The sequence below is a fragment of the Pseudorca crassidens genome, chromosome 14 (assembly GCF_039906515.1).
Source record: "Pseudorca crassidens isolate mPseCra1 chromosome 14, mPseCra1.hap1, whole genome shotgun sequence".
NCBI lineage: Eukaryota > Metazoa > Chordata > Mammalia > Artiodactyla > Delphinidae > Pseudorca > Pseudorca crassidens.
The window spans coordinates 32,662,566-32,680,885 of NC_090309.1; the positions used below are offsets into that span (position 1 = coordinate 32,662,566).

The following is an 18,320-nucleotide window of genomic DNA, read 5'->3' on the forward strand; positions in this document are numbered from 1 at the left end:
TTTTTGTGTTAGGTCATTGATAATCATTGCCAATATTAATTATTTCTTTAGGGGTTATAAAATGGTGATAGTCTAATACAATCTTTCCTTCGTCATTTATTATCTAAAATACTTCTATAAAGAGAAACTTCTCCATATTAACCACTTGATTATCCTGATGTACAGATTGTATAGGAAAGGCAAGATAAATGTTTGATTTTTTTTCCCCTTTATTTACCATTTTTCAAATGAAGCGCTTCTAATGTTCTAAGGTGAACAGAGTTCCTTTTTATACTTACTGTATTATTATAAATTCATGGATTTAAAATATTTCATTTGTTTCAAAACACTGAAGTAATTATCTATATTGATGCACAAAACTTCCCATCTTTAGTCATTGGGAGCTTATTCAGGTTGACTCCTGAGTCCTTTTGATGTGACCCAAGTAGGCTCAGTAGTCTTTGTTGTTTTCTGGTAGTTCAAGATGTTGCAGGTTTATCTAATCCTGCCCCAAACCTGGAATCAGCCATTTCTCTAAGGAGTCCTAGTTTCTTTCAGTGGAAACGATAATTAAAGACTATAAACCTGGGTGCCGTGGTGGCTGTGACATGGGGGGCCCGGAGCAGATGCTGGAAGTAGCGGTGGGTACCATGGAGCCAAGGCCTGAGGGGGTGGGCGTGGCGACCACCGAAACACAGCGCCCTCTGTTCCCTCCTCTTGCGGTGCCTCGTCGCTCCCCTCCATCAGCTGCTGTGAGCCAGTGCCTCTGCCCCAGGAAAAGAAGGGGTGGCAGTGAATAAGACCACCATCTTCCCCCCCAGACCAAAAGGAGTAGTAGAAAGCCTGTCTTTCACGATCCCGGGACACAGAGTCTTCACTCAGTGATAGTGGCGGGAGCAGCAGCAGCGGCAGCAGCGGCAATAGCCAGGGCCGGGGGGCCAGAAAGTGGCTTAAACCACCTCGTCGCCGGGCCCAGCGCCAGCACCCTGAGCCCGTGCCAGGCAGTCTGCATTTGTGCCGAGGCCCTGGCTTGCACCTCAGCCAGATCCTGAAGGAGGCCCACTTTCATGGCCGACAGCACCAAGGACGGCCTCCCACATGATGTGCTGGCAGTTTCTTGCCTTCTGTGAAGGGATGGTGCTGTGCAGATTTGATATTTCAACTTAACAGTGTTTTAAAAAGCTGCACAAAAAAATGCCTGTTGGCTTTTCAGTCGATATTTGAAATAACAGGTTAACAGGCAGTTGTTTACTTCTGGTTTTGCTGCACTATTGTGATTAAAAAGGGGTTTTGAAGCTGTTTTTTTATAGGATTCTTTTGAGGGTGGGTATCAAATCTGCTTCAAGGTAACCGCAGGAGGAAATCTCATCTGCATGTTGAATCCATAGTTTGTCCAATTCAGATTGATTTCTAGATCTGTCAATTAGAAATTCTACTTCATGTAAAAAGGCCTTTTAAAAATGCAGGATCTTCCATTTTTAAAATTCAATAAACTAGAGAAGAGTATCTAGTTTCCATGAAAAAAACCGAAGTTTTTTTCCAAAATACAGAATGCTTGATTCAGTTTTGCCCTGAAGTTAATTGCCATACCACCTCTTAGTACGTAGATGTCCTGTTGAAAGTACTCGCTCCTTTGTGCCAGGAGAACGATCAGATCCAAGTTACACTGTGTAAGTAAGCATCCTCCCTGATGACTGTCTTCTCTCTTTGTTATATATTTGTACTTCCGGAGAGGTCTTTCAGACTCTTGGATACTCAGATAACTTGTTAGCATTACTCCTCCAAAGCCTACATCTCAGACTCAGAAAACATTGCTCAGTTATGCTAGTCAAGAAACATGTGATGACTTTTTGTCTTACAAACTTTTCCAGCAGTAGCTTCTGTGATCTCATTGATAACTCCACCTCGTAGTGTCGAGAATTAAGGAGCAGGTGAAGGCCGACAAAGTGTAAGCTCTCTGAACTGATGTCTGAAGTCACAAGTATTTTGAAACTGTTGGAGAAGGGTTTACCTTATGGTTAAAGTAACCCCCAACAGTAACTAGGGGGCCACATTCCACCACTGAAACTGGAAGGACTGGTATGGCTTAGAAATACATCAGCAGAGGCACCTCTAGAAGAAACAGCACAGTCAGTAGTATTTATTTAGAGATGGATTGTTCCCGTGTTATTTAGTCATGCTAGAGAGCCACGCACGTTTGAATAGCGAAGGCGTAGATGTGTCTTCTGCTGCAGTGACAAGCTGTGTGAACACGGAGCCAGGATGCATCAGGCCATCTTCTTGGGAGAGTGCGGGGAGGGACAACCTGCCATTCTACGTGGAGGAAAGTGCCTTAGAGTCTACTGCCTGCTCTCACCCTCCACTTCACTGGGAGTCCGCACAGCGCACACAGCAGATCTGAGGAGCATGGATAGCTCTAGAAGGAACTTTGCTCTTTGTCAAGATTAGAAAAGGACACAGGGGACAGAGTGAGATTTTCTTGTGTGACAGAACTAAAATTTGAAGATGAGGCCTATAGAAAGAGGGCAACATATGTACCTCCTTTCCATGGTTTGTTCCTCTAAATGGGTAGAGTTGAAAGGTCAGTTACTTGAAGTAGAAATGTAGAGTTGTGAGGGAAAGTTTCAGCATAGGCCCATGCTTACGGAGGGGATGGTTTGTCCAAGGATTTTTTTTGTTTTACTGCCATCTCTGAAGTTCTAAAACCAGATGTTTGATGAGGATTTTGGATCATAATAGGTTTGATGGCAGGGAATATGGGAAGGATACATTGCTAATATTTTATCCAACAAAAAGGCAAACAGCAACTAAATGCTGTAAGAAGACAAGCTCTCAGGCACACATGTACACAACACAATTCAGAAATACCCAGGAGGACTCCTGCAGGCTTAATGGAAACAAAACGTGTATTAACAAGAACACGTAAAACTCAGGAAAGCATGTGTCCTTTCATTTCCCACCCAGCTGAAAGAAATGAAAGATGAAACCATCATTGAAACAAACCAGTTTTTTTTCCAAATAAGTACAGTTATAGTGCTGGGCTAGCAGTTAACTCTTTTACCCTGTTAAACACAAGAATAATCTCCATCCCATCCTGCATATTTTCTACAGCCTTGGCAACTTGAGATACATTTCTGTTATGAGGCTACTTGATAGTAAATGGTCATCTTTTAAAACTTCTGTTATCTCAAGCTAGTAACAACACCATGTACTTCTATATTGCACTGCCAAAAAAAAAAAAAAAAAAGACTAAACCAGGTCTTAGAAGTGCTCATTGCACCTAGGCCTTTTCAGTGAGCAGAGCTAGGAAATATATATACCTCTGTGTATGTGCATGTGTAAATTTAAAGAGAAAACACAACGTAATTTTACACTAACACTTTCAATTCAGATCCAGGGCTGTAAGGTTTTTACTTAACCTCATTGATCTATGTGTTTCTTTTCAGTCACACTTAAAAACTTAGTTAACACCAGCAACATACTTATTTGATCTATCAGATGCTACGTGTACCATGGAATCATAATGTCAACACTACCATAACAGTATGTTGACTGTTTTTTATTTTTTTTTGTCCTTAGGGTATATCTCTCTAGGGATGTATAATCAAATTACTATGTTTTGGAGTCACTTGGAATAATCCCTCTGTATGTAATTGTTCTACTAGCTGGGTATAGCATTATGTTGATATGTTTTATTTTGAGTTTTAGGAATTGATTTTCTTTAAAAAATAATTTTTATTTAAAACTATTTAAAATATTTGCATAGTTCTGAGGTCATACCTATAAAAAAGGCATACTAAAATAAGTCTAGCGTCTATCTTATTTCCTCTTCCTTATTCCATCTCTTCCTGTATATAAACATTTAACAAAATTTTTGAGTTATATGTATGTATGTGTGTATATATATCCCTTTGAGGTAAGATTTTGTAGTTTAATTCAGTAGCTACCTTTTTAGGTTTTTCATGCTTCACATAATTATTGGATTAGAATGTTAACTACTCAAACTTTTAATACTGACAAGGTCTTTATAAAAGATTTCTGAAAAACTATATGTTATATTTTGAGAATTTGGCTTTAATTTTAGGCTTTATATCAGCTATTTATGATTCCCTGTGTTCTAGCATTAAAATTTTAAGATTTATTTTTGTAGTATCATTTTGTGGTATCTTTTCTTAGAAATCTAGTGAAGTGTTTAACATTTGGTTTGTAATGAACGTGTTCAGTTCAAGCTCACTTAACGTCAGATCTTTAAGTATATTAAAAAACATTTTGATAATTTGATATAAAATTGAATTTAGTGGTAATTTCTCTCCTGATTTACATGAACTTTAAATAAGAAATCCACATTAGTTGCCTTTACTTTACATACACTGTCAGTGGCTACAAATAATATTGTCAACTCCTGATTGCACATTCTTACGTTTTTGAAAGTTATTTAATCAAAAAAAAGATGAAAATTATCCCACTGTCATCTGTATTTGATCTTGAAATGCTTCTTTAACTTTAGTTTATCTGACATTCTGGGAGTTTTCTGGGCCTCAGATAAGTAAACTATAGAACTGAGTAACTGTCCGTTTTCTCTCAATTCTTTAACTTTGGTTTTAAACTCATTTAGTGTAAATTGGATGAAGCCTTTCTCTTTAAACTTAGGAATGTTTTATGCATAAGAATGAATGAACAAAGAAGTGAGAATAATAGTTATTTAGTTCAACCCTTTCATTTTGCAAATGAGGAAAGTGGCCCAAGGAACCTGCTTCTTTTACGTAGTGGCGCTGGACTGGTAGTTTAGCCACAACTGAAGTTGATGTCTCTAGACTCCAGTTTATTATATTAACCCACCATACCCACCTCTTAGCACTGTGTGCTTCTACATGTGAACTGTGCTGCTGATCTACCTGAGGGTAATCTGATGATGAAAAGTGGATAATACTTGATTACAGCTGAAAGTATAGCATGTAACAAATTTTTTGACTTGAGAAAAATCTCTTAATAGTAATGGCAATTTATAGTGTTTATTAGACCTATAACTTTTTGGTCATCAATACTTTTATCTCTTTTAGAATTTATTGTTATTCACAATGGAATCATCACCAACTACAAAGACTTGAAGAAGTTTTTGGTAAGTAAAGTGACCTAAAAAGACTACCAGTCTTTGAAGAATACTTCTAATGAGAGCATTGAGGTTGTCTGTTGGGATGTGCAGTAAATCCTATCTCGATGTGATCAAATAATTCCTAAGACAGTTACAAGGATATGGTGGTTTATTGGACTTTTTTTTGTTGACAGTAGAACTTTTTTGTTTCTTATATGAAAAGAAAATAATTATTTGGCTTGATTATAAATGACCCAAAAGCTTAAATAAAATTGGAATTTGGGGGGATGTCTTTGCATTGTGAGAGACAGTGTCATTTTTAAAAGATTCTAGGGTGTTAGAGGACTCAAGACAGATTGAATGAAGGCTCCATGCCCTAAATAGCTGTGTAGTATACAGTAATGGTAATGATGATGACTTCATGAGTGACTTCTCAGAGCTGTCCCGTTCAGCATTCTGCAGTGATGGAAACTTTCTGATCATGTACTGTCCCAGTATGGTAGCCACTGTCCACATGTGGCTGTTGAGGTAGGATGAATGAGGAACTAAATTTGAAATTTTATTTCACTTTAAATTTAAATAGCCACCTATAGCTAATGGCCATTGTATTGGACAGTGAAGTATCATCATTAAAGAAGGAATCATGGGCTTCCCTGGTGGCACAGTGGTTAAGAGTCCGCCTGCCAATGCAGGGGACACGGGTTCGTGCCCTGGTCTGGGAAGATCCCACGTGCCGCGGAGTGGCTGGGCCCGTGAGCCATGGCCGCTGAGCCTGCGCGTCCAGAGCCTGTGCTCCACAACAAAGGGTAGCCCCCACTCGACCCAACTAAAGAAAGCCCGCGCAGCAACAACGAAGACCCAACACAACCAAAAATAAATAAATAAATAAATTTATAAAAAAAAAAAAAGAAGGAATCATTATATTCATAATGGAATTAGTGGTTTGTGAATGTTATATATTTCATTATATTTTAATTATTTTAAAATGTATTTAATTCATATATGACATATATAGATTTATATAATTATAAGTATGTTTGATCACCTCACTATTTTGGATTCACCGTAATTAGATGGTGACCTTAAGTTTAAAGAGTGGGTATTCAGGGTGTGGTGGTCAAAAAGAGACTAGAAGTTGGGTAATGAGATTTTTGAGGAAGAATTGTGTAGAAAAGATTTAGATATTATGAATATTTCCTTGAATGGGTCAAAATTTTTTCCTTTCTAATTACAGGAAAGCAAAGGCTATGACTTTGAATCTGAAACAGACACAGAGACAATTGCCAAGCTTGTTAAGTACATGTATGACAATCGGGAAAGTCAAGATACAAGTTTTACTACCTTGGTGGAGAGAGTCATCCAACAATTGGTATTAAACCATACTTTTAAAGATGATTATTGCCGACATTACTCACAATAAACGCTTAAAAATAACTTTGATAAGTAGGAATTATGCTTATTTCTTAAGTATTTTTTGCTTTTATTTCCCATGTATATAACTATTCAACTTGAATAATTTTGAGAGACTGTTGTTTTAATGATTTTACTTCTTTCACTGTAGTTTAGTGTCATGGGAACTAAAAATAATCCAAAAGCAGTTTGTCCAAAAACTATGCATACACACACATAAACCCATACACACCACACACAAATGTGTACACAGTACACACACTTGGGGATTCATCACCTTCTTGCTTCCTGCTCATTCAAGTGTTCTTCTAGTCAGTAACTTAGCGAAGGGTAGCTTCGGTGAAATACACACTCTTTATTCTGGGATAATGGCTGCATGTCTCAGCCAGTACAGTCAACTCATTTTTCCTTATGGGGACTTTTCCTTGGCCCTGTACCTCTACAGAAAATTATTTCCCAACCCGAGGGAAAAGTGGTATTGTTTTTGATCTCATCCCAGTTGTCCTAATTAAAGATTAAAGATATCAAAGATACACAAAGGTCCAAATACATAGTGATTTCCACCCCCGCCCCAATCCCACTCATAACTCTGGCTTTTCCATTTAAAAGCCCTTTACTTCTCTGTGAAGGTCCAACCCTTACCTCCCATCTCCACCCAAATCTTATGATGTCTGCAGCTAAAGGAGTCAGGAAGGTAGAGAAGATAGAGAACTTCTCTTTACTCAAGGCAGAGTAGTGTGCCTTCCCAGCCTTTTCTTGTTTGTACTCGTATAGCCGTTTTTCTGTTCCTTCCTTCTCCTACCTTGTGTTCCTCCTTTATTCATTCTTGATTTCCTTAGGCCCTGTCCCTGAGGAGTTTGGGTTGAGGGGGGGCGGTATGGTGTGCATGTTAATAATTGTGATTGTGTATATTTATGTCTCCAATATCAAGGACAAAAAGGATGGAAGTTAACAGTGGTATAAAATTACTGGGCCAGAGAATGGGTTTTGGATATGGAGCTTGGGATCTTTTCTGATTCTGCCCTTCCCTTACTAATGCATAGTATGGGAGATATGATGTACCTATTGAGAAGTATTGGTAGCGTGTACAAAGGTGTCTTTTAAAATGGTCTGTTTAGGAGCTATTATCTACTGAGCCTATTTCAAGAGTGGGCTTGGTTAAAAAGTGGATCTTGGATACATCAAAGCTCAGGAGTAAGTGTCTACCTAAAATTCAGACTCATTTATAAACTAGTGCAAAAGAGTAGCTGTGTGAACAAAACATTTCTGTGCTGAAGCCAGTATATTTTAGGCATTTCACATTTGATAATTGATTATAATATATAATGCTAATGCATTTTTTTTTTCCCTCTATAGGAAGGTGCTTTTGCACTTGTATTTAAAAGTGTTCATTTTCCTGGCCAAGCAGTAGGCACAAGGTATATGTAAATTTTATAATGACTAATAATTATGTGTATTTTGAAACTTTAGCATTTTAAGCTTATCCCCTGTACACTCTGAATGGCCCTTCACCATAATGACTCTGTCCTTTTTTAGAGATACTTGTGTGAGTCATCCCTTGGTATCCATGGGGGATTGGTTCCAGGAGCTCCCGTGAATACCAAAATCCATGGATGTGCAAGTCCCCTATATAAAATGGTGTAGTGTTTGCGTATAACCTAGATACATACTCCTGTACACTTTAAATCATCTCTAGATTACTTACATACCCTCATGTAATGTAAATGTTATATACATAGTTGTAAATACAACGCAAATGGTAGTGTGTAAATAGTTGCCAGTGTGTGGCAAATTCAAGTTTTGCTTTTTGGAACTTGTTGGAATTTTTTTTCCCCGAATATTTTCAATCTGCAGTTGGTTGAATCTGCAGATGTGGAACCCATGCATATGGGAGGTCGACTATATTTATTTTCATATGCCCTTCTTGTCTGTTGTTTTACCACTATTCCATGTAACAGAATCCCTTAACAAAGCAAAAACATTTTGGCATTTATAATCGGCCTTTTGTTTGTAGTGGGGCACCATTGTTACTTTGTGAATTTGGATGTTGAATATTTTGTAAAATATCCATATTTTTCAGAACTCTATATTCTAGACAGAGTCCTAGATAATTGTACCATTACTACTTTTGCTGGGATATTCAAGCCTAATCATGAAGTCCTTTTTAGAACAGTGTGGAACCCTAAGAGTTGGTAAGAGAGAGCTGTCTTTAAAATGAAGTCAAGGGGACTAATGTTCATATATTGTTCACACATCAAAAGAAAGGTTTCATTTTACATTAAAAAGGAGAAAACTTTCTAATGCATCATTATAGAACAGGGGTCCGCAAACTTTTTCTGTAACAGGCCAGATAGTAAATATTTTAGGCTTTCTGGGCTATGTTGCCTCTGTGGCAACCAGTTAGTTGGTTTTGCTGTCGTAGTGTGAAAGCAGTTGTAGAAAACGTGTAGAAGAAAGGGCATGGCTGTGTTCCAGTAAAAACAGACAAACCTGGCCTGTGGGTCATAGTTGGCTGACCTCTGAATATTTTTTAAAAACTCTGTTTATGTCATTCTTTTGTTATATCTGAAGTCGAACTTGGAGGGAGAGTTTAAACATTATTTGCAGAGCGTTCCCTCATCATTTAAATTTTGTATCATTAGTGCATTACTTATAAAAATGGCTTAATTCTGTTTAATTTTGTACTAACAGACGAGGTAGCCCTTTGTTGATTGGTGTACGAAGCGAACATAAACTGTCTACTGATCACATTCCAATCCTCTACAGAACAGGTAAAAACTATTCCTACATCATGCCATGGGAAAAATGTATAAATTGAGTGCAGTAGTTACAAAGAATTGTTTTCCTAAAATTGATTAAATGCCCCTTTGGTCAGATCCACTCATATATATAGTTCTGTCTAGACATGAAAAGAATTTGTTTTTGTGATTTCTCTGACGAGTAGAATTTTTTTCTGTTGTATATCCTTAGCTAGGACTCAGATTGGATCAAAATTCACATGGTGGGGATCACAGGGAGAAAGAGGTGGGAAATGCACTCTGCATGATGGGGAGGAATCTTATCCTCTTTTGTTCATTCTTTACTAATTCTTTGTTCTTGGAGTGAATGAATGTGCTGGGCCTCTAAAAATATGCTTATTTTATGGGGAAACATATTTTGACATTATTTTTCTAATTTGTGGGAGCGTATTTTGTCTGTCTGCTTTTGGCATTTAGAAAACTGCTTTTAATAATTTGTTTCTTTAAGATCTCTGAGATTTGAGGAAATAGTTGAAATTTTAAAGTTTTTTCCTTTGTTTTAAATTAAAACCATGTAGGATACATTATTATAAATAAGATGCTGAGATTAGGAAAAGAGCATTGTGTTTGCGTGCTAGGCTATTCTAGATTGACCTCTGTGGTAGTTATTTGAATAATTTAGCCTAATTTTTAACTGAAATATGTTGAAATGGGTTTTGTTTTATGCATGACATTTTACGTTTATATTTTTACATTTGATACCTGATGGGCTTTGTTTGAATTTGGAGTTTTTTTAAAATTTACATTTGAAGTTTATCTTTTTAGCTGTACAAGCTGGATCATTTTATTGATATAATTAGACAGAAAATGGTGTGTTATTTTTGTTTACTTTTTTCCTAAAAGCTCTCTCTGTAAAAGACACAGGGAGTGGTAAATTCAGGAAATTGAAACCCATATTATTCATGCATAATTCTTGGTTTCTTGAAGAAGATGTAGCAAAGTACTCTAAACCTATTCATCTTTAGATAGTAGCTGCTCTCACTGTTTTACCTAGAGCAGAAAGTTATTTCCTTAAATAACCTTCAGTCCTGAGATGTTAGAACTTTATTTTCCTCCTCCCCTCCCTCTCTTTGCAGGAAAAAACCTAGCCTACCAGTATAAATTTTGGATCCAGAGTTCCAGATTTCTGTTAATAATTCTGCTTGTGTATATATTACTTATGTGATATATTACCTTGTACAATGTCTTAGGCTGCTTTTAGAAGCAATGGAAAAACATTGGCTAAGGTCTTAAGAAGTTGGAAGAAAAATTTATCGTGAGACACCTTTTTGAGATCAGGGGTTGTGCTTTAGTAACCCTGATTTCTCTAGCTCCTAGTAGGTAGATAAGGTATGGCTCAGCAGAGTTTAGTTTAAAAAGTACAGCCTCTTATTGAAGAGGCTGTATAAAGGGGAAAACACTGGACTGGCTTTCAAGCATTTGCTATTTTCTCCAGGTATAACTACTGACCAAATAAAGCAGGATGATAATAATCGTTTCCACTTAAGTGAAATCAGAGGAGATAGACAGTAGATGGGAAGACATTTTACAGATTGTAACAGTCATATAGATGTCAAGTGGTAATATTTTTTTCATTTAAATAGGCAGTGATACCTTGAATTCTTCTGAATATTGTATTTAAATATACCCTGTTACTTGAAGAAGGAAATAACCAATATTTGTAGAAAGAATATGGTGAAACTCAACTCCAGTAGGGCATTTTATAACCAAATCTAGTTGTATTTAAAAATTTTTAAATGTAGGTGCTGGCCTATCCTTTTGCCTGTTTTTTAATTCACCTTTTTACATACGGTAAAGTTCACTCTTTTTGATGTACAATTTCATGAGTTCTGTCAAGCACATAAAGTTGTATAATCACCTCCACAATCAAGATAAAGAACAATTTATCCCCTAAAAAGTTCCCTCAGCTGACCCTCTGTAGTCAACCCCGTCCCCATACCCAGCCCCTGGCAAACACTGATCTGTTTTATCTTTTTATAGTGTTATCTTCTCTGGGATGTCATCTTATACTTGTTTTTCAAAGTGTGGTATCTTTTCTGCTATTGAATTTGGATGGAAAGAGCTATTTTACTTTCATGCCTAAAACACACCAAATAATCATGGATTGTGGAGAACTTTGAATGTAGGTTACTAAGAATAATTACTATCAAGTTTTTATAGACATGCATTTTAGAGGATGGACACAATATGAGTTTTTACAAGTATATTTATGGTATCCTCTGGCCATTGTATCCATTGGTTACAAGGTCCACTATGTCCTGATCTTAGAGAAAGGTGCTTTTTTGTCTCTGTGACATTTATATAGCCTTCAGTTAATAGTATTTTCTGTGTTTGGCAAATTCGTCAAACTTCATTATGCCTTCTGGTTTTGACTTCAGTTGTGAATAAGCAGAGGGGAAAAAAGTTCTTCATCAATAGCTTGACAAATTAAGTAGAAATGCCAGAATTCTAAAGTGCTAGAATTAAAAGATATTATCATTGCAAAAGGACTATCCTTTATCCTGACATGAAAGTAATGTAAGAAAATCCAATTTTAAGAAAGGAGAGGTTCTGGGTTTATAGTTCCAGTCCTTAGCAGTAGCTGCCATGTATGATATACCATGGTTAGAGACTTATAAGTATCTTTGTTTTGTTTTTAGATCAGAATTAGTGTAGCCTGAACTTTGACTTGTTATGCTGACTTACTGTTAAAATCTAGAGAAGTTTTGTTAGGAGATAATAAAAATATGCCACTAGGCTTCATTTTATTTTTCACTGCACAGTTTTGATATTTTTAATGTAACTTTAATGATAAGTGTAAGTATACAAACTTATATGTATTAATTTCATTAAGTTTTGTATGAAGTTAAATTAAAATTAGGCTATACATACATTAAAAAAAAGACTTAGTGACATTAATTATTTGCCTTTTACTTGGAAAAGAAATATTACATTAAAGAACGTATAGCACAGCACTGTATCTGCCACGCTGTCTTTAATAGCTGCTCTTTCACTCTATGCCCGTTGTTCTTGTTGGCTTATTGCATGGAAATAGGGTGATCTACCTGGCATTGAAAAGTTGCTGGAATTATTTTGCATTGCTATGGTTTTTTGTTGATTTTGTAGAAAATTATGTATATTTATATATCAGCCATGGTTTTCTGCATGTGTGCTGATTCTGTTAACTCTATAATATAGGCAAAGATAAGAAAGGAAGCTGTAATCTCTCTCGTGTGGACAGCACAACTTGCCTTTTCCCCGTTGAAGAAAAAGCAGTGGAGTATTACTTTGCTTCTGATGCGAGGTGAGCTTCCTTGGTTGATTCAGAGAGAATTCTTAGTAAAACTGCTCATGCTACAAGAAACCAAGAGGTCACTTTGTATATATATCTAGTCATGCTGTAGAGGAGAACTTTGTTAATTAAGGATGTGAAGGTGACCTTTTTGGAGATGGTGTTCTAGAACGTTTTTGCTCTCAATTCAAAGTATGTAGGTCAGTGTACAAAGGAGATAAGTCCTTGAGACTTGTTCCAGTGTATTTACTCTGAGCTCGTGTTTTTTTTTTTTTCCTCTTTTTTTAAGAGCCTTAACCCAGGTTTTATAGGAAGGAGAGATTTTAGATTGGAGAGTAGAATGGCTTAGGAGCATACCAATTATAGTATAATTGCTAATCTATATTGTAGTTTTAATCCAACGTGGACATATCTTTTTAATTCAGAAGTAATTGGCAGCAAAATCACTTTTATATAGGAAATAGTATTAGACTAGGACATTTTGAGAGAAAATGCAGTGGGGATGCTTAGAGGCATTTATAAATGAAATACGAATAGTAATGAGGATAAAATGGAATCACTCAAATCGCCAACAGCTATTTGAATCATTCATTGTGCCTGAAAGTAAGGGGATCTAAAAATGTATGATCATGCAGTTCACGACTGCAGGGGATGTATTATCTCAGTGAGAAAACAAGCTTCAGTGTTTTCTAAATTTTACAGGTGTGTAGGGTATGTAGTCGGTGTTGAGATGTGTCATTGCTGTCGTTAGGTAGGTTTGTTACAGAGTTGACAGTTTTGGCTTAAATAATCCGGAAGTTGCAGAAGTGTCTCGGCCTCTTTTCATTCACTCATGCGTTCGTATTGAACACTTCCAGCAAAGCCATGTGCTCGGCTCAGGAGATAATGGCGGGTAAGAATAAAAATATTACTTGTCCTTAAGGAGCTCTTCCTTAATGGGAGAGACACATTTTAGTGAGTGGTCACCAAGTATAGAATTCCAGCTGTGACACGAACTACAGAAGGCTTATAACAGGGTGACTTGACCCTCCTATGGGTGCATTTCTTTAAGGGAATGGTGCTTGAACTGAGAGTTAAGGAGATATTAGGAGTTAATTAGGTAAGGAGGTGGAGGGAAGAACAGTTATTCTCTGCAGATGGATCAGCCTGTGAGATCTTGGGCTGGGTGTGAGTGTGGCTGGAATAGGGAGAGGAAGTTTGGTGGGAGACAAGGCCAGAGAAAGAGGTAGGGGTCATGGTAAAGGCATTTTGCTGTTTTCCTAAGAGCTAAAGGGAAGCTGTTGCACGGTGTGTTGGTGAGGGAGAAATCTTGATTAGGGTTGTCTTTTGATGTCCATTTTGGCAGAAAAGGAGAGTGGATGAGGGAGGTTAGAGGGAATGTGGGTGGAAGTTGGGAGGTACCTGCAGTAGTTCAGCCAAGGGCTGATGGTAGCTTGAACTGGTTTGTGGTGGTGGACACAGAGAGAAGCTTTGGGAACTATTTAGGAGTTATGATTAGAGGACTTGTGATAGGTAGGATGAGGAGGAAATAAGCATGCTTTCTCATCTGATCTCATCAAATTGGTTGCCATACAGAGTTCCTTTTCTTCATTGTCTGCAGTGACCACCCCCCTCCTCCATTTTCCTGTAGGGAATGGCACTGATAACCAGAAAGTTATCAGAGATATTGCAGGTTGATAGACTTTGTATTTAAACTTGGTCCTTTTGTCCTAATGATAGTTGTGTTTATAATAATCATCCTAGATTATTGATTGTACTGTCTCCTTGAACATTTTTAGTGCTGTCATAGAACACACCAATCGTGTCATCTTTCTCGAGGATGATGATGTCGCTGCAGTGGTGGATGGCCGTCTTTCTATCCATCGAATTAAACGGACTGCGGGAGATCACCCTGGACGAGCTGTGCAGACCCTCCAGATGGAACTCCAGCAGATCATGAAGGGTGAACCTTTCTATCCTGTTACACCTTGGTGTCCTCAATGGAAAGGATATTTTCTCCTTCCTGACCTGGTGTAGGAATCTGATAATACAGATTAGTGAAGGGATAACCCCAGAAAGGGGGATGATTCTTTGGAGAAATTATCTGCTGTTTTGACAATACTTCTTCAAACGAATTCGTGGTTTCTTGTTTCTCACATGAAAAAAGAAATCAATTATTTAAGTGGTACTTGATGTTTTAAGATACTTTATAAACATAGTTTGTGTTCTATTCTTTGTTCCTCTCTTATTCTCTGTGTGCTTCAGTTTTCTCATATATGAAATGGGGATAATAGGATTTACCTCACTAAGGTTGTTTTGGGGATTAAGCCCTTACAATAGTGTCTGACATGCTTAGTGAGCTCTATATAATGTTTGCTACTATTAACTATTATGATTATGGTGATTGTGGTTTTTATTGTCCTTTCTGATGGGGTTGTGGTGAAAAACAAGCTAACGTTTATTGCATAATGGCTATATGTCAAGTCTTTTCTATATTAATCCACACTACCACGCTATGAAATAGCTGCTAGAACAGATCATTTTACAGGTTAAGGAATTTCCCAGAGCTGCTTAGCTATTAAAAGATAGAATCATGATTTAAACCTAGATCTGACTCTAAAACTTAAGATTTTCCCACTCCCCTGTTTTTCTATAATTGCATATTTTAGGTATGAAGTTAATAAAAGTATTTTTCCTCCTTGTTCATTTTTCTTCCCATTGGGTAAAATGTCATATATGAATATTGTTCTCTACTGCATGACCTTTCGTTTCATTTCATTTACTAAGATTATATTAAAGGAGATAGACTTTTAGTTGAATACAAATTTCTTATCCTTTGGCTTGTTAATTTTTGTTTTAATGATACAATTTATATTACTTTAGGCAACTTCAGTTCATTTATGCAGAAGGAAATTTTTGAGCAGCCAGAGTCAGTTGTGAACACAATGAGAGGAAGAGTCAACTTTGATGACTATACTGGTAATTACATGTGAATTATGTTATTATTTCAAAGTCTTTCATGGGGGTTGACGTTGACAGCCTTATAGGGTTCATTGTCCTTTGTAGAATAACTATGGCTGCCAGCCATCAGTGGAGCCCAGTCCTCTTTTAAAAGTCCTTCCGTGTGTGATTCCACTGATATGAGGTGTATCTAGGTTAGTCAGATTTGTAGAGACAGAAGGTAGATTAGTGGTCACCAGGGGCTGGGGAGAGGGGGAAATGGGGAGTTAGTGTTTAACGGGTATAGAGCTTCAGTTTGGGACGATGCCAAAGTTCTGAGATGGATGATGGTCATGATTGTACAACAATGTGAATGTGCTTAATACCACTGAATTGTACACGTACAAATAGTTAAAACGGTAAATTTTATGTTATGTATATTTTACCACTATAAAAAATAAGGGAATAATAATAATGGTTGCCAGGAGCTGAAGGGACAGGGGAGTGGAGAGTGACTGCTAATGGATACGGGTGTTTTGGAGGTGATGAAAGTCTAAAGTTAGATAGTGGTAATGGTTGCACAACTCTGAAATACTAAACACCACAATCATACTCTTTCAAAGGGTGAATTTTATGGTAAGTGACATACCTCTAAAATGATTATGAAAAATATAAAAAATGCTTAGGAAGTCACATTTGAAAATTGTTGTCAGTTATGGGACTATTAAGGTGATTTTCCTGGAGAAAAAAAAAGTCCTTCAGTGTACCATTAAGAACATTTAACTTCTTTTCAGTACAAAAATCTTTTATTGGGCACCTACTATGTACCAGGGACTGTTCTGAACACTGTGAGTTCTCAGAAGAATGGGACCTGGTCCCCTTGTTGGGAAGCTTGCTGTAACTGTTCAGCCTAGGTTTTCTCTCTCAGTTTATAAATGAGTGAAGTGTGAACTTCCCAGAGGTTTTCCAGGTGTTTGCCTAATGCCTTATGGGATAACCTAACCTGTACCTTCCTGCCTGTTTAAGGTGGGGTGACAGTGCAGCTCTGGTCTTACTTCTGGAAGTTCTCTCTAGACCTTGTGTCACAGGAGTTTCTGCACCTTGGTGGGATGAGCTTGAGATTGACTTTCTGTGGTCATAGGATATCCATAAACTATCGCTAAATCACATTTTTGGAACATTCTTCATGACCAGTTTAATAAACAGTTTAACAAACAAGCTTTGGGCTAAGCTTCTCAGTGTTAGGAATCAGTTTTGGAGAAATTATATCTGGTATGCAACAATCTTTTCCTGAATTTGTGTGTTATACATATAATATTAAGTGCCTTCTCTTTTATGTCACGTCCTGCTAACTGATAGAGAATGATTCTCTGAATAAATGCGGTTTTTGTATACTTTTCTTTTCTGGAGGCATCAGACTCTTTCTCAGCAGGAGAGATTTGTTGAAGGCTGAATTATAAGTTGAACATCTGGTGAACATGGTGTGTGGAGCACCATGCTGAACGTATCAGGGACTGTAGGAAAGTTGTCTCTGCTGCGGTCTCCTCCTTGAGGTTCTTGGAAGGGGGATGAATACATAATTAACTATTTAAAGAAAGGTAAAATATGATAAATGACATTAGAAACACAGTTTAATGTTGAAATGTTTAAAGTTTAGTGTTGAATTTAGAGGAAGTAGAGAATGAATCTGTTTGTGGACAGGGGGCCAGGGAGGGCTCCATGAAGTAGGCAGGTGGTGCTTTAAAGGATTTGGAAGGTTTGAATAGGTAAAGATGAGATGGGAGCATTGCAGTTGGGTAGAATGCATTTGCTAAGAGGAGATAGTAGAAAACCATCAGAAATTTGTTTGTGAAATAATATGTAGTCCAGTTTGCCTGCCACCTCTAGTACTTGAAGAGGAATAGAGAGCAGTAAGTCTAGGGAAGAAGGTGAGAGGAACTGCCCAGGAGGGCCGTGAATGCATTGTGTTGAGTGTGAAGGGTACCTCCCTTTGTAGAAATTGCAGAGCTGTTAGGAGACTTAGGAGCCAGGGGTGATCGGAGCTTTACTGAAGTGACCTGGGTACCAGTCTCCAATGTGCATTGGAGGAGCGAGAGGCCGAGATGCAGTCGCCAGTAAGGATGTTGTCCCATCTGGGGTAAAGCAATGGGGAATGGGAGGGCAGCGGGGTCCGGGAGAGAAACAGAAGCGCTCCAGAGCAGGACCTGTTATCTGCTGGTGTGGGAGAGGGGGTTGTGGAAGGTGGTTGAACTGGAAGAACGGGGAGAGTAGCAGTAACTACTATTATGGTATGGAATGGAAATAAGATTAGGAAAAAGTTTTGTTTTATAAGGGAAAAGAAGGAGATAAACTTTGAAAAGTCATGATTTTAAAAAGCACTTTTATCTATGGTATGTGTTCCTCATAAAAGTTCTATAATATAAACAGGATAGCCGTTATCTTTTTTTGTTGTTAAGATAAGGAATTTGAGGCTCTGTCAGTTTGCGGTCTGGCCAGAGGTCACACTGCCAGTCATTTATGGAGCCAGACTAGCCTCCAGTGTTCAGTGGTGTTCACGCTCCATCCCACCCCTTTCCTCCAGACATTCCTGCTGTAGTAGTGGTCTCCCTTACCAGAAGTAGGAGCCTCTCCAAAGCATCAATTCAGACCATGGGCGACTCCTTCCAGAACTATCCCAAACGCCCCTCGGCCATCAGGGAATTTGCTAGGACTAATTTTAGGGAAATGCTTGTGACCAGCTAATCTCACTGTCTAACCTCCCTGTCCTTCTTGGTTATCATCTGAAATATAAGTCTCTCTGATAGTCTGTCTACTTTATACTTAGTCATCTCCAGACTGATGTGCCTTTGCA

At 37.7% G+C, this 18,320-nt stretch overlaps 1 protein-coding gene across 3 annotated transcripts in view; it reads left to right on the forward strand.

Annotated features, from left to right (window-relative positions):
* The window catches only part of GFPT1 (glutamine--fructose-6-phosphate transaminase 1), a 72,216-nt gene that overhangs the window by 27,105 nt on the left and 26,791 nt on the right, over positions 1-18,320 (forward strand). For 2 of the 3 annotated variants that reach the window (XM_067704839.1, XM_067704841.1), the window contains exons 5-12: positions 5,040-5,098; positions 6,306-6,440; positions 7,838-7,899; positions 9,173-9,252; positions 9,452-9,505; positions 12,457-12,562; positions 14,329-14,492; positions 15,413-15,508. In XM_067704839.1, the coding sequence (XP_067560940.1) occupies positions 5,040-5,098; positions 6,306-6,440; positions 7,838-7,899; positions 9,173-9,252; positions 9,452-9,505; positions 12,457-12,562; positions 14,329-14,492; positions 15,413-15,508 (756 nt within the window). The remainder of the gene's footprint in view (positions 1-5,039; positions 5,099-6,305; positions 6,441-7,837; positions 7,900-9,172; positions 9,253-9,451; positions 9,506-12,456; positions 12,563-14,328; positions 14,493-15,412; positions 15,509-18,320) is intronic. The other variant, XM_067704840.1, reaches the window with a different exon arrangement.